This window comes from Nomascus leucogenys, chromosome 10, assembly GCF_006542625.1.
Source record: "Nomascus leucogenys isolate Asia chromosome 10, Asia_NLE_v1, whole genome shotgun sequence".
In the NCBI taxonomy this organism is placed as follows: Eukaryota; Metazoa; Chordata; class Mammalia; order Primates; family Hylobatidae; genus Nomascus; species Nomascus leucogenys.
This window is the reverse complement of record NC_044390.1, coordinates 90,882,768-90,898,394: the sequence shown is the minus strand read 5'-3', so window position 1 is coordinate 90,898,394 and position 15,627 is coordinate 90,882,768. Positions and strand designations below refer to the sequence as shown.

Here is a 15,627-nt window from a genome sequence, read left to right as displayed (position 1 = left end):
CCCCTACACTTTGGGAGGCCAAGGCAGGTGGATCACCTGAGGTCACGAGTTCGAAACCAGCCTGGCCAACATGGTGAAACCCTGTCTCTCCTAAAAGACAAAAATTAGCCAGGCATATGGTGGTGGGCACCTGTAATCCCAGCTACTTGGGAGGCTAAGGCAGGAGAATTGCTTGAACCCAGGATGTGAAGGTTACAGTGAGCCAAGATTGCAACATTGCACTCCAGCCTGGGTGACAGAGCAAGACTCCATCTCAAAAAAAAAAAAAAAAAAAAAAAAAAATCAGCCAAACTCTACGTAACTTATTTGGCTGCCTCACAATTGGAAAGTTTAATTATCAAAAAAGAAAAAAGGAAAGAAAGCAAAAAGTGAAAATGTTGTGCCCTAAAAAGTTCTTTAACTGGTCAGGTGTGGTGGCTCACGCCTATAATCCCAGCACTTTGGGAGGCCAAGGCAAGCAGATCATCTGAGGTCGGGAGTTCGACACCAGCCTGACCAAAAGGGAGAAAACCCGTCTCTATTAAAAATACAAAATTAGCTGCGTTTGGTGGCGGGTGCCTATAATCCCAGCTACTCGGGGGGCTGAGGCAGGAGAATCGCTTGAACTCAGGAGGCAGAGGTTGCAGTGAGCCGAAATCATGCCATTGCACTCCAGCCTGGGTGACGAAAACAAAACTCTGCCTCAAAAAAAAAAAAAAAGAATTCTTTAACTATCAAACATTTAAGAAAAGGTTCATGGAAGCTGGAACTAGAAGGGTCGGTGGAACTCAGAGAATCCAGGACTGTGGAGGAGCAGGCTCAAGGTCACAGAGAGCACTCTAAAGCCCAGCAAGACAGAACGAGGAACAAATGAAATGCTCCTGGCAGATTTTTCTAACTATTGTGAACCTTTTTAAACGACTAACAAAAATATACACTCTGAGGGTATATATTACTTGTAAGAAATGACATATCTATTTCTGAAGAAATGACATTGAAGTGTAACATTAAATACCTGTATTGGTGATGAATTTGTCTAGGTCAGTTGCTTCCTCATAGATTACTTTTGGTGTAACTATGCCTAAAGAGATAACATAAATTAACTTCCACAGGCGTACACATGGCCTACCATGATCACACTTACTCAAAGTATAGCTTATCAAGCAAATATGGTGACCGCAACTGCCCAGGGTGCTGACTACAAAGCTCTCCCCACTCCCCAAAAAACCATCAGATAGGAGTCCCCATCCTCTTAGCATCTAATTATAACTGAGGAAGAAAATCCACAACAAACACACAAACAAAAACCAGGGTCACTGTGACATAAAAACAAATATGCAGTTCACTGCTGGTGGCAATACAAAATGGTGCAGACACTGTAGAAAACAATTGGCCAGGCGCACTAGCTCACGCCTATAATCCCAGAACTTTGGGAGGCCGAGGCAGGCAGATTGCCTGAGGTCAGGAGTTCAAGACCAGTCTGGCCAACATGGTGAAACCTCCTCTCTACAAAAAATATAAAAAAATTAGCCGGGCGCGGTGGCTCACGCGGGTAATCCCAGCACTCTGGGAGGCCAAGGTGGGTGGATCACCTGAGGTCAGGTGTTCGAGATCTGCCTGGCCAACATGGTGAAATCCCATCTCTACTAAACTTCGTCTCTACTAAAAATACAAAAATTAGCAGGGCGTGGTGGCGGGTGCCTGTAAACCCAGCTACTTGGGAGGCTGAAGCAGGAGAATCGCTTGAACCCAGGAGGCAGAGGTTGCCGTGAGCCGATATCATGCCATCGCACTCCAGCCTGGGGGACAAGAGTGAGACTTCGTCTCGAAAAAAAAAAAAAAAAAATTAGCCAGCTGTGGTGGCGCATGCCTGTAATCTCAGCTACTTGGGAGGCTGAGGCAGGGGAATCGCTTGAACCAGGGAGGTGAAGGTTGCAGTGAGCTGAGATCACGCCACTGCGCTCCAGCCTGGGTGACAGAGCGAGAATCCGTCTCAAAAAAATAAAACAAAAAAACAATTTGGTGGGTCCTCAAGAAGTCATATTAGCATGACCTGTCAGTTCCACTCCTAGGTGTCTACCCAAAAGAAATAAAAACACACATCTACACAAAAACTTGGACACAAGTGTTCATGGCAGCGCTATTCACAACAGAGATGAAAACAACCCACATGTCCATCAACTGACGAATGGACAAACACAATGTGCTCTGTCCATGCGACGGACTATGATTCAGCCATAAAAAGGAATGAAGCGCTGCCACACGCTACAACACAGATGAACCATGGAACACCATGCTAAGTGAAAGAAGCCAGACACAAAAGGCCACATAACGTATGATTCTGTTTCTAGGGAACACCCAGAATAAGCAATCCACGGAGACAGAAAGCAGATTGGTGGCTGCCAGGGGCTGAGGGAAGAGGGGTAGGGAGTGACTGCTAATGGGTACAGATGCCCTTCTGAGGTGACGAAACGTTCTGGAACTAGAGAGAGGTGATGATGGCACAACAGTGTGGAAGGTACTAATGTCAATGAATTGTACACTTTAAAATGGTTAATTTTGGTGGGACGCGGTGGCTTACACCTGTAATCCCAGCACTTTGGGAGGCCTAGGAGAGTGGATCACCTGAGGTCAGGAGCTCAAGGCCAGCCTGGCCAACATGGTGAAACCCCATCTCTACCAAAAACACAAAAATTAGCCAGACATGGTGGCAGGCACCTGCAGTCCCAGCTACTCGGGAAGCTGAGGCAGGAGAATCGCTTGAACTTAGGTGGCAGAGGGTGCAGTGAGCCGAGATCACTCCACTGCACTCCAACCTGTGTGACGGAAAAACAAACAAAAAGGCTAATTTTATGTTATTTGAATTTTACTTCAATTTCAAAATAATTAATATGCAATATGCTGTCTTATGGAACTAAACTTTTTCCAAAGAAAATAATTGGCAGTTAAAATATTATTTGAAGTTGAACCAGTAGAACTGATTTATATTCTCATGAGATCATACTTTATATTCATGTTTGGGTCTATGTTCTTTTTTTCAAAGAAATGTAACATACCTCCTAAGGCAATATTCTTTATCTTCGCATTGATAATACCATCTCGTTCTTGGTATAGTTCCAAATTAGTAACGCATTTCACATCAAAATTGTGAAGAAATGCCACTGGGGCGTTCTGCATACACTGCCCAGCCAGGGACACCTGAGGGAGAAGGGCAAAGCCAACAGATTTATGGCCTCTCTCCTAATCCTACAAAATAGATCGGCATCCCTTAAAATTGTTCTTTCTGCAGCCTGCTCCCATTGCTGGTTTGGTTTCAGCAATGGCAAGTTCACCGACTAGTTGACCCGCTTTAGCAAAACACCTAACTGATTTGCCCATCAAGGTCTGGAAGCCACTGGTTGTGGAGTCACAGTAAATATTATCTAATAAAAACAAAGAAAACCCCTTGTCCTGTTCTATTTAGTTTGCAGAGACATGACTATATTTAACTTCATGTTCTCTCCCTCATCACAACCAGAGTTTAATACCATAAAAATGGATTCATATGAATAGGAAAGAGAAACTTTCACCTCCCATGCTTTCTTCCCACAAATAACACTCCTCATAATGTTGAACTTAAAAAAATATTTCAGGTTGGGAGCAGTGGCTCACACCTGTAATCCCATCATTTTGGAAGGCTGTAATGGGAGAATCATTTGAGCCCAGGAGTTCAAGACCAACCTGGGCAACATAGCAAGACCCTGTCTCTACAAAAAGTAAAAAATTAACTGGGCATAGTGGCATGCACCTATAGTCCCAGCTACTTGGGAGGCTGAGGTGGGAGGATTGCTTGAGCCCAGGAGATGGAGGTTGCAGTGAGCTGTGACTACACCACTGCACTCCAGCCTGGGCAACAGAGCAAGACCCTGTCATTCATTCACTCATGCATTCATACATAGATATAGAAATGATTCCATATACAACCTTAGAGCCTTAAAATATTTTTCAAAATTCTAGAATATTAAATAAAATGATGTATTTATCTAACCGTTGTTTTTTATACTGGAACCTACTTGAGGGTAGTGAGTGGAAGGAGGGAGAGGATCAGAAAAAAACTTTTGGGTACTTGGCTTAGTACCTGGGTGACAAATAATCTGTACAACAAAACCCCATGACACAAGTTTACCTGTATAACAAACCTGCACATGTAGCCCTGAACCTAAAAGTTTAAAAAGAAAAAGAAGTAAAGAATGATAGTTACTTCTAACCAGGCACCGAGGCTCACACTGTAATCCCAACACTTTGGCCAAGGCAGAAGAATTTCAAGGCCAGGAGTTTAAGACCCGCCTGGGCAACATAGTGAAACCCCCATCTCTACAGAAAAATTTTTGGCTGGGCGCGGTGGCTCAAGCCTGTAATCCCAGCATGTTGGGAGGCCAAAGTGGGCAGATCACTTCAGCCTAGAAGTTAAAAAGACCAGCCTGGGCAACATGGCAAAACTCCACCTCTACAAAAAATTAGCCAGGAATGGTGGCGCGTGCCTGTAGTCTCAGCTACTTGGGAAGCTGAGGTAGGAGGATCACTTGAATGTGGGAGGTCAGGGCTGCAGGGAGTTGAGATCAGGCCAGTGCACTCCACCCTAGGTGATGGAGCAAGACTATGTCTCAAACCAAAACAAATTTTTTTAATTAAAAAAAAAAAAAAAAAAGACTCACGCCTGTAATCCCAGCACTTTGGGGGGCCAAGGCAGGCGGATCACCTGAGGTCAGGAATCTGAGACCAGCCTGACCGACATGGAGAAACCTCGTCTCTACTAAAAATACAAAATTAGCCGGGCGTGGTGGTGTACGCCTGTAATCCCAGCTACTTGGGAAAGCTGAGGCAGGAGAATCACTTGAACCCGGGAGGCGGAGGTTGCGGTGAGCTGAGATTGTGCCATTGCACTCCAGCCTGGGCAAAAACAGTGAAACTCTGTCTCAAAAAAAAAAGAAAAAGAATGATAGCTACTTCCATGGAAACTTATAGAAAATCTTTTGGTTTTATTTTGTAAGTTCACTCTGAGTTTTAAGCAAAGACAGTGATTAAGAGTGACTATATATTTTATTAATTTGGAGAACATACACAGTTAAGTCCCTGAAAGGTAGAAAGGAGGAAAATAAGTAACTTAAAAAGAGATTTTAAAGAGAAATATGACTTAAATTAACAATAGGACAGGAAAAATAAAAGAAGGGTCTAGTGGCCAGGCGTGGTGGCTCATGCCTGTAATCCCAGCACTTTGGGAGGCCGAGGCGTTCGGATCACCGGGTCAAGAGATCGAGATCATCCAGGCCAACATGGTGAAACCCCGTCTGTACTAAAAATACAAAAAATTGGCTAGGTGTGGTGGCATGCGCCTGTAGTCCCAGCTACTGGGGAGACTGAGGCAGGAGAATCACTTGAACCCGGGAGGCAGAGGTTGCAGTGAGCCGAGATTTGGCATTATACTTCAGCCTAGGCAGTAAGAGCGAGACTCCGTCTGAAAAAAAAAAAAAAAAAAAAGAGAAGGGTCTAGCATGCTAATATTGCAATGATTACCTGCGGGACAGTAAAATACGCCTTCTTTACAGTCACAATGGGATCTCCTTGTTTGTAACCAAAGTCTGCAAAGTGTTTTGCATCAGTATCCACGTATACTTCAAAGGAAGAGTCCTGTTTGGGGGAACTGAAAATCAATAAGAAAGGCTGAATAGTTTCAGTCATCTGCAAAAACACAATTCTTCCTTAATGTTGTTCTTTACTCTTGTTTTCTGAGACGGAGTCTCCCTCTGTCACCCAGGCTGGAGTGCAGTGGCGCGATCTTTGTTCACTGCTACCTCCGCCTCCCAGGTTCAAGCAATTCTTGTGCCTCAGTCTCCCGAGTAAGCTGGGATTACAGGTGCCCACCACCACACCTGGCTAATTTTTTGTATTTTTAGTAGAGATGGGGTTTCACCATATACCCAGGCTCGTCTTGAACTCCCAACCTCAGGTGATCAGCCTGCCTCAGCATCCCAAAGTGCTGGGATTACAGACGTGACCCACTGCACCCAGCCTCTTTACTTTCTTTTTTTTTGTTTTGTTTGTTTTGGGACAGAGTCTCGCTCTGTCGCCCAGGCTGGAGTGCAGTGGCACAATCTTGGCTCACTGCAAGCTCTGCCTCCCAGGTTCAGGCTATTCTCCTGCCTCAGCCTCCCTAGTAGCTGGGACTACAGGCGCCTGCCACCACACCTGGCTAATTTTTTGTATTTTTAGTAGAGACAGGGTTTCACCATGTTAGCAAGGATGGTCTCGATCTCCTGACCTCATGATCTGCCTGCCTCGGCCTCCCAAAGTGCTGGGATTACAGGCATGAGCCACCGCTCCCGGCCTACTTTTTTAATTACAAAAATCCTAGATGTAAATTTTTAACAATCCCAAACTGTAAAATACAGAACATTAAAATCTCCCATGAGCCACCACTCCTTCGCCTCCCCTAGAAAAGCACCATGAGCTGTTTTCAAAGTCAATCAATTTCTTTTCAATGAGGCCCAATTCTTTCAAATAATGCAAAATAAATTGGCTAACTGAAATCTAGAATTGAACCCTTTAGGCACGGAACTTCCGGAGAGGGGTTGGGAAAAACATGACCGCGTTATAGGGCCTACTAGAATATGGCCCCACCAGGGCGGGAGTACAATGCCCCATCCCAGGCGGCTGCTCAGACACTTACACGGCACCATGATAGAAGTAACCAAGGAAGGGTGTGTTGGCAAGGGGTGACTGCACACACAGAAAGGGAAACCAATCAGGGACACCATGTGTCGTCGTCCCAGCAGAGCAGAGCTGATCAAAAGGAGGATTGACATCTCCTCCAAACACACCAGTGAAGCAGGACCGTCTGAACAGCTCTGTTAAATTTGATGAGCATTCCTGGAAGACAAACATAAAGGCAGGGGCTGTGACTGCGGTCAGGATCTCCTGGCAAGCGTGACGAATGCTAATTCTTATTTAAGGCCAGCAGGACACTACCAAGTAAGCAAGAAAACCTATAATCTTTGTCTCATCTAAAAGTGCCTTGTGCCCACAAAAAGTAAAATAGTTCTAGAATTTGTCAATTCCCCAAATAAGCCTCCAAGTCAGAAACTTCAAGCATTCAAAGGAACCACAGTTTTACTAAGGACATGAGATATTCCCGGTAAAACAAAAGAAGAAAAGATAGTACAGAATAGATCTCAAATGAAGACAAAAACATAGTAAACCTCCTTTCTTCATCGTCATCACCATTCAAACCCTTAGCCCAGAAAAGCCTCCAGACATTTAGAGTGAGGGGAAACATTCCATATCCCACAAGGATCCTCCAGGCCCTCACTAGATTATAACATGACCCAATTAATGTCATCAAGAAATTGCTTGGGCTGGGTGCAGTGGCTCACACCTGTAATCCCAACACTTTGGGAGGCCGAGGCAGGTGGATCATTTGAGGTCAGGAGTTTGAGACCAGACTGGCCAACATGGTGAAGCCCCATATTTACTAAAAATACAAAAATTAGCCGGGTGTGGTGGTGGGCATCTGTAATCCCAGCTACTCAGGAGGCTGAGCCATGAGAATTGCTTGAGCCCAGACGGCAGAGGTTGCAGTGAGCCGAGATCACACACTGCACTCCATCCTGGGAAACACAGTGAGATTCTGTCTCAAAAAAAAAAAGAAAGAAATAAATTACTTGGACTGCACGCAGTGCGTCACGCCTGAAATCCTAACATTTTGGGAGGCTGAGGTGGAATGAATGCTTGAGCCCAGAAGTTTGAGACCAGCCTAGGCAACATAGAGAGACTCAGCCCAGACAAAACAAAACAAAAAAAAAATAGCTGGGCATGGTGGTGCACATCTGTGATCCCAGCTACTCAGGAGGTTGAGGAAAGGACTGCTTGAGTCCAGGAGGCTGAGGCTGCAGTGAGCCATGATTGGGCCACTGAAGTCCAGCCTAGGCAACAGAACAAGACCCTGTCTCTTAAAAAAAAAAAAAAAAAAATAGGCGCAGTGGCTCACACCTGTAATCCCAGCACTTTGGGAGGCTGAGGCAGGCGGATCACCTAAGGTCAGGAGTTCAAAACCAGCCTGGCCAACATGGTGAAACCCCATCTCTACTAAAAATAAAAAAATTAGCCAGGCATGGTGGCACACACCTATAATCCCAGCTATTTGGGAGGCTGAGGCAGGAGAATCACTTGAACCCAGGAGGCGGAGGTTGCAGTGAGCAGAGATCACACCACTGCACTCCAGCCTGAGTGACAGAACAAGACTCCGTCTCAAAAAAAAAAAAAAAAAAAAGATACTTGATTCAGATACTCGATTCAGATACTCATCTGTATTTTTCCTTGTTTCACAAAGGATCCAGAGAGCTATAAGTTAAATTATGTCCTGAATCTTTGTTTATTGATGGTAGAGAAGTGATCTGTCGTTTGAAATAAGAGCAATTCAAATTAAAAATTGATTGTGTATAAAGTGCTGCTGCATTGTGGTTATCTGAAGACATCACTGATCCAGAATACTAAAGGACGCCAGGGGCTGGTACTGTAGTACACAGCACAACACATGCAAAAGGGAGTCAGACATGGGACACGGCGTGGCCTGGAAGGAAGAGAAGGAGGGGCCATTTGACAATTCTAATGATACCTGAGCCAAATGTATGATGTACTTTACTCTCTTTTGAGATGGAGTCTCACTCTGTCGCCCAGGCTGGAGTGCAGTGGCGCAGTCTCAGCTCACTGCAACCTCCTCCTCTTGGGTTCAAGTGATTCTCCTGCCTCAGCCTCCTGAGTAGCTGGGACTACAGGCGCCCACCACCACACCCAGCTAATTTTTACATTTTTAGAAGAGATGGGGTTTCACCATGTTGGCCAGGATGGTCTGTATCTCCTGACCTCATGATCAACCCGCCTCGGCCTCCCAAAGTGCTGGGATTACAGTTGTGAGCCACCGTGCCCGGCCGCTGTACTTTACTCTTTTAATTAAATTTAAGTGTTCTTAGGATAATTTTTAGTATAAAAATCACAATATTGGCCGGGCATGGTGGCTCACGCCTGTAATCCCAGCACTTTGGGAAGCCAAGGTGGGTAGATCACTTGAAGTCAGGAGTTCGAAGCCAGCCTGGTGAACATGGCAAAACTCGTCTCTACTGAATATACAAAAATTAGCCAGGTGTGGTAGTGCACGCCTGTAATCCCAGCTACTCAGCAAGCTGAGGCAGGAGAATCGCTTGAACCCTGGAGGCGGAGGCTGCAGCGGGCCGAGATCGCACCACTGTACTCCAGCCTGGGTGACGGACCAAGACTCTGTCTAAAAAAAAAAAAAATGACAATATTAATGCAGACCCTAAACTTCCCTTTCCTGTTTTGTGAAACCAACCACGATAGGACACTTAAAAATTTACTAAGAGGGTGGATCTTATGTTAAGTGCTTTTACCACAAAAGGAAACAAAACAAAACAACCACCAAAAAAACCAAACGAAACCTTTGGAGGTGAGGGGAAAGCGTATGGTATTGACTGCGTGGATGAGCTCATGGGTGTGTACTTATCTCCAAACACATATTCAAGTATACTTTGAATATCTGCAGCTTTTGTATGCCAATCATATGTCAGTGAAGCTGTTTTAAAAAAATAAATTTGCACTTCCCAGTGGGGAAGTAAAAAACCAACGAAACATTAACTGTCCTCACCCAAAAACGAGAGGGACTTGGGACTTGGGTACCAGTAAATTTCTTCTTTTGCAGTTCTCATTCCCCTTAAATTTAAATAAGAACAAAAAATGTGGCCAGGCGCAGTGGCTCACACCTGTGATCCCAGCAATTTGGGAGGCCGAGGTGGGTGGATCACGAGGTCAGGAGATCAAGACTACCCTGGTTAATACGGTGAAACCCCATCTCTACAACAAAATACAAAAAATTAGCTGAGCATGGTGGCACACACCTGTAATCCCAACTACTCGGGACGCTGAAGCAGGAGAATCACTTGAACCTGGGAGACGGAGGTTGCAGTGAGCCAAGATCGCGCCACTGCACTCCAGCCTGGGCAACAAAGAGAGGCTCCGTCTCAAAAAAATTTTTAAATGTGCTTCAGTGCTTCTTCTGGATAGGTTAAAAAAGAAAGATTAAAAATAAAAATAAAAATAAGAAAAGGCCAGCCATGATGACTCACACCTGTAATCCAGCATTTTGGGAAGTCAAGGTGGGCAGATCACTTGAGGCCAGGAGTTCAAGACCAGCCTGGCCAACATGGCGAAACTCCATCTCTACTAAAGACACAAAAATTAGCTGGGCATGGTGGCTCACTCCTGTAATCCCATCACTTTGGGAGGCCAAGGTGGGAGGAATGCTGAAGCCAGGAGGCAGAGGTTGCAGTGAGCGGAGATTGCACCACTGCACTCCAGCCTGGGTGACAGAACAAGGCTCTGTCTCAAAATAATAATAAAAATAAATAAATAGAATAAGAAAAAAAGATTAATCAAAAATTATTATTATTATTTTTTTTGAGATGGACTCTCACTCTGTCGCCCAGGTTGGAGTGCAGTGGTACGATCTTGGCTCACTGCAACCTCTGCCTCCTGGGTTCAAGTGATTCTCCTGCCTCAGCCTCCAGAATAGCTGGGACTACAGGCACCCGCGACCACGTCCAGCTAATTTTTGTATTTTAGTACAGATGGGGCTTCACCATGTTGGCCAGGCTGGTCTCGAACTCCTGACCTCAGCTGATCCACCCACCTCGGCTTCCCAAAGTTCTGGGATTATAGGCATGAGCTACTGAGCCTGGCCAAAATTTTTTTAAATTTCGCTACGATTAAACAATGGTTTCTGAACTATGACACCAGAAATACAAGCAACAGAAGAAAAAAATGAGATAAATTGGACTTCATCAAATTTTTAAATGTCTGTGCCTCAAAGGACAACAACAAGAAAGTAGACAACCTGGCTAGGCACAGTGGCTCATCCCTCTAATCCCAGCACTTTGGGAGGCTGAGGAGGGGCGGATCACTTGTGGTCAGGAGTTCGAGACCAGCCTGGCCAACATGGTGAAACCCCATCTGCACTAAAAATATAAAAATTAGCCGGGCGTGGTGGCGTGTGCCTGTAATCCCAGCTACTCAGGAGGCTGAGGCTGAGAATCCTCCTCCTTGGGAGGCGGAGGTTACAGTGAGCTGAGATCACACCGCTGCACTCCAGCCTGGGTAACAGGGTGAGACTCTGTCTCCAAAAATAAATAAAAAAAATAAGTGGACAACCTATACAATGAAATAAACTTTTTGTAAATCATGTATCTGATAAGAAACTAGGGTCTGGACCAGTGGCTCACACCTGTAATCTGAATACTTTGGGAGACCGAAATGGGAAGATAGCTTGAGCCCAGGAGTTTGAGACCAGCCCTGACAACACTGCAACACCCCATCTCTACTAAAAAAAAATTTTTTCTTAAGTAGCCAGGCATGGTGGTACATGCCTGTAGTTCCAGCAACTTGGTAGGCTGAGGTGGGAGGATAGCTTGAGCCTGGGAGGTCGAAGCTGCCATGAACCATGATTGTGCCACTGTACTCCAACCTGGGAGACAGAGTGAGATCCTGCCTCAATTTAAAAAACAAAAATAAGGCCGGGAACAGTGGCTCGCGCCTGTAATATCAGCACTTTGGGAGGCTGAGGCAGGCGGATCACCTGAGGCCAGGAGTTCGAGACCAGCCCGGCCAACATGGCTAAACCCCGTCTCTACTGAAAATACAAAAAAAAGAAAAAAAAATTAGCCAGGCATGGTGGTGGGCACCTGTAATCCCAGCTACTCCGGAGGCTGAGGCAGGAGAATCGCTTGAACCTGGGAGGCGGAGGCTGCAGTGAGCCGAGATCACGCCATTGCCCTCCAGCCTAGGCAACGAGAGCGAAACTCCGTCTCAAAAAATAAATAAACAAAAAAAAAGAAACTAGGATCCAGAATATATAGTGAACCCTCTTACAATTCAGCAAAAAGCCCAATTGAAAACATGAGTGAAGGGTATAAACAGACATTTCTCCAAAGAAGATATACAAATATCGGGCCGGGCGCGGTGGCTCACGCTTGTAATCCCAGCACCTTGGGAGGCCGAGGCGGGCGGATCACGAGGTCAGGAGATTGAGACCACGGTGAAACCCCGTCTCTACTAAAAATACAAAAAATTAGCCAGGTGTGGTGGTGGGCGCCTGTAGTCCCAGCTACTCGGAGAGGCTGAGGCAGGAGAATGGCGTGAACCCAGGAGGCGGAGCTTGCAGTGAGCCAAGATCGCGCCACTGCACTCCAGCCTGGGCGACAGAGCAAGACTCCATCTCAAAAAAAAAAAAAAAGAAGATATACAAATATCCCATAAGCACATGAAAAGATCTTCTACATCATTTGCCACTAGAGAAATACAAATCAAAATCACAGTGAGGGTGGGGCATGGTGGCTCAGGCCTATAATCTCTGCACTTTAGGAGGCTGAGGCCAGAGGATTGCTTGAGCCCAGGAATTCTAGACCAGCCTAGGCAACACAGCAAGACCCCACCTTCACAAAAAAACACAAAAATTAGCTGAGTGTGGTGGTGTGCACCTGTGGTTCCAGCTACTTGGGAAGCTGAGGTGTGAAGATCACTTGAGCCTGGGAGGTTGAGGCTGCAGTGAGCTGTGATTGCACCACTGCATTCTATCCTGCGCGACAGAACAAGACCCCGTCTCGAAAATTTAAAGAAAAAAACAAAGAAGGAAATCATGAAGAAATATCAGTTCACACTTACTTGCATGGCTATAACCAAACAGACAAATATAACAACTGTTGGTGAGGATATAGAGAAAGTATAACCCACATACATTGCTGATGGGAATTTAAAATGGTGCAACTGCTTCAGAAACTAGTTCCTCAAAAGGTTAAACATACAGTAATAACGCAACCCAGCAACTCCACTATATATATCCCCAAGAGAAATGGAAACATATGTTCACACAAAAACCTGTCCACAAATGTTCACAGTGGCACTATTCATAATAGCCAAAAAACAGAAACAACTCACATGTCCATTAGCCAATAAATAGATAAGAAATACGTGATATAGGCCGGGCATGGTGGCTCATGCCTGTAATCCCAGCACTTTGGGAGGCTGAGGCAGGCGGATCACAAGGTCAGGAGCTCAGGACCATCCTAACCAACATGGTGAAACCCCGTCTCTACTAAAAATACAAAAATTAGCCGGGCGTGGTGGTGTGAGCCTGTAATCTCAGCTACTTGGGAGGCTGAGGCGGGAGCATTGCTTGAACCCGGGAGGCGGAGGTTGCGGTGAGCTGAGATCGTGCCATTGCACTCCAGCCTGGGCAATAAGAGCGAAACTCCGTCTCAAAAAAAAAAAAAAAAAGAAATACGTGATATATCCATACAATGGAATAGGATTCAACTACCAAAAATGAATGAAGTGGTAACAGCTGCTACAGGGTAAAAGAACCTTAAAAGCATCATGCTAAGTGCAAGAAGAAAGTCACTGAAGACCACATATTGCATGATTCCATATATGTGCAACATCCAAAATGGGCAAATTCATGGAGACAGAGGCAGATTCACGGAGGCCTTGGATGAGGGATGGAGATAGCAATGGCTACCGGGACACATGATTTCTTGCTGGGGTGGTAGAAATGTTCTGAAGACAGATTGTGGTGATGGTTGTACAATTGTGTAAATTTACTAAAAATCACTGAAAAACTGTGTGTTGTTTTTTTTTTTGAGAGAGTCTTGCTCTGTTGCCTAGGCTGACATGCAGTGGTGTGATCACAGCTCACTCCAGCCTTGACTTCCTGGGCTCAAGCGATCATCTCAGCTCAGCCTCCCGAGCTGGCACTACAGGCCTGCACTATCATGCTCAGCTAATTTTTGTAGAGATAGGGTTTTGCCATGTTGCTCAGGCTGGTATCCAACTCCTGAACTCAAGCGATCCACCCACGTCAGCCTCCCAAAGTGCTGGGATTATAGGCGTGAGCTGCTTCGCCAGGCCTGTTCTTTCTTATTCTTTTTTTATATTTCTTAAAGGCTTCTAAATAAATAATATTAAAACCATCCCCTCTGTATGATCTTCACAATCATGTTTTTATCCAAAGAGATACTCTTTCCTTCTTCCAAAGACTAGACTGACTCTGCTAGATAAGAAAACACTCAATTTAGGCCCAGTGCAGTGGCTCACTCCTGTAATCCCAGCACTTTGGGAGGCCAATGTAGGCAGATCACCTGAGGTCAGGAGTTTAAGACCAGCCTGGCCAACATGGTGAAACCCCATCTCTACTAAAAGTACAAAAATTAGCCGGGTGTGGTGGCGCACACCTGTAGTTCCAGCTACTCAGGAGGCTGAGGCACAAGAATCACTTAAATCCAGGAGGTGGAGGCTGCAGTGACCCGAGATCGTGTCACTGCACTCCGGCCTGGGCAACAGAGCAAGACCCTGTCTCAAAAAAAAAAAAAAAAAAAAAGAAAGAAAAAAAAAAGAAAATAGAGTTTATATGTTGTACCTGCTCTAAGCCTAAAAGAAAAAAAATAAGGCTGGGCGTGGTGGCTCACACCTGTAAACCCAGCACTTTGGGAGGCCGTCTAAAAAAAAAAAAATGTACTCAAAAGTTGTGTGATCTTTTTTTTTTTTTTTTGAAACAGAGTTTCGCTCTTGTTGCCCAGGCTGGAGTGCAGTGGCACAATCTCGGCTCACTGCAACCTCCGCCTCCCTGGTTCAAGCGATTCTCCTGCCTCAGCCTCCCAAGTAGCTGGGATTACAGGTGCCCACCAACACGCCTGGCTAATTTTGTATTTTTAGTAGAGACGGGGTTTCTCCATGTTGGTCAGGCTGGTCTCAAACTCTGGACCTCAGGTGATCTGCCCGCCTTGGCCTCCCAAAGTGCTGGGATTACAGGCGTGCACCACCGTGCCCACCAAAATTTTAAAATTTAAAAAAATACTCAATTTGGGCTGGGCACGGTGGCTCATGCCTGTAATCCCTGCACTTTGGGAGGCCGAGGTGGGTGGATCACGAGGTCAGGAGATCAAGACCATCCTGGCTAACACGGTGAAACCCCGTCTCTACTAAAAATACAAAAAAAAAAAAAATTAGCCGGGCGTGGTGGCGGGCGCCTGTAGTCCCAGCTACTAGGAAGGCTGAGGCAGGAGAATGGCATGAACCCGGAAGGCGGAGCTTGCAGTGAGCTGAGATTGTGCCACTGCACTCCAGGCTGGGTGACAGAGCGAGACTCCGTCTCAAAAAAAAAAAAAAAAAAAAACTCAATTTGAAACAATTTGCAATAGAAAACATAAGCCCAGTTTTGGAAGACCATCCCTTAAAAAGCTGCTGGGGCAAGGCATGGTGGCTCACACCTGTAATCCCAACATTTTGGGAGGCCAAGGTAGAAGGACTATTTGATCCCAGGAATTTGAGACCAGCCTGAGCAACATGGCAAAATCCCAACTCCACAAAAGATACAAAACGATTAGCTGGGTGTGATGGTGCGTGCCTGTGGCCCCAGCTACTCAGGAGGCTGAGGTGAGAGAATCGCTTGAGCCCGGGAGGCCGAGGCTGTGGCGAGCCATCATTGCATCACCAAACTCCAGCCTGGGGGACAGAGCAAGACCCCATCTCAAGAAATAAAAAATAAAAAAAGCT

At 45.6% G+C, this 15,627-nt stretch overlaps 1 protein-coding gene across 4 annotated transcripts in view; it reads right to left on the bottom strand.

Moving 5' to 3' along the window:
- TCTN2 (tectonic family member 2) overlaps nt 1-15,627 on the bottom strand; it is a 38,743-nt gene that overhangs the window by 14,993 nt on the left and 8,123 nt on the right. For all 4 annotated transcript variants that reach the window (XM_030821619.1, XM_030821621.1, XM_030821620.1 and 1 more), the window contains exons 6-9: nt 6,686-6,885; nt 5,533-5,659; nt 3,036-3,177; nt 995-1,060 (exon numbers count right to left, since the gene is read on the bottom strand). In XM_030821619.1, coding sequence (XP_030677479.1) covers nt 995-1,060; nt 3,036-3,177; nt 5,533-5,659; nt 6,686-6,885 — 535 coding nt within the window. The remainder of the gene's footprint in view (nt 1-994; nt 1,061-3,035; nt 3,178-5,532; nt 5,660-6,685; nt 6,886-15,627) is intronic.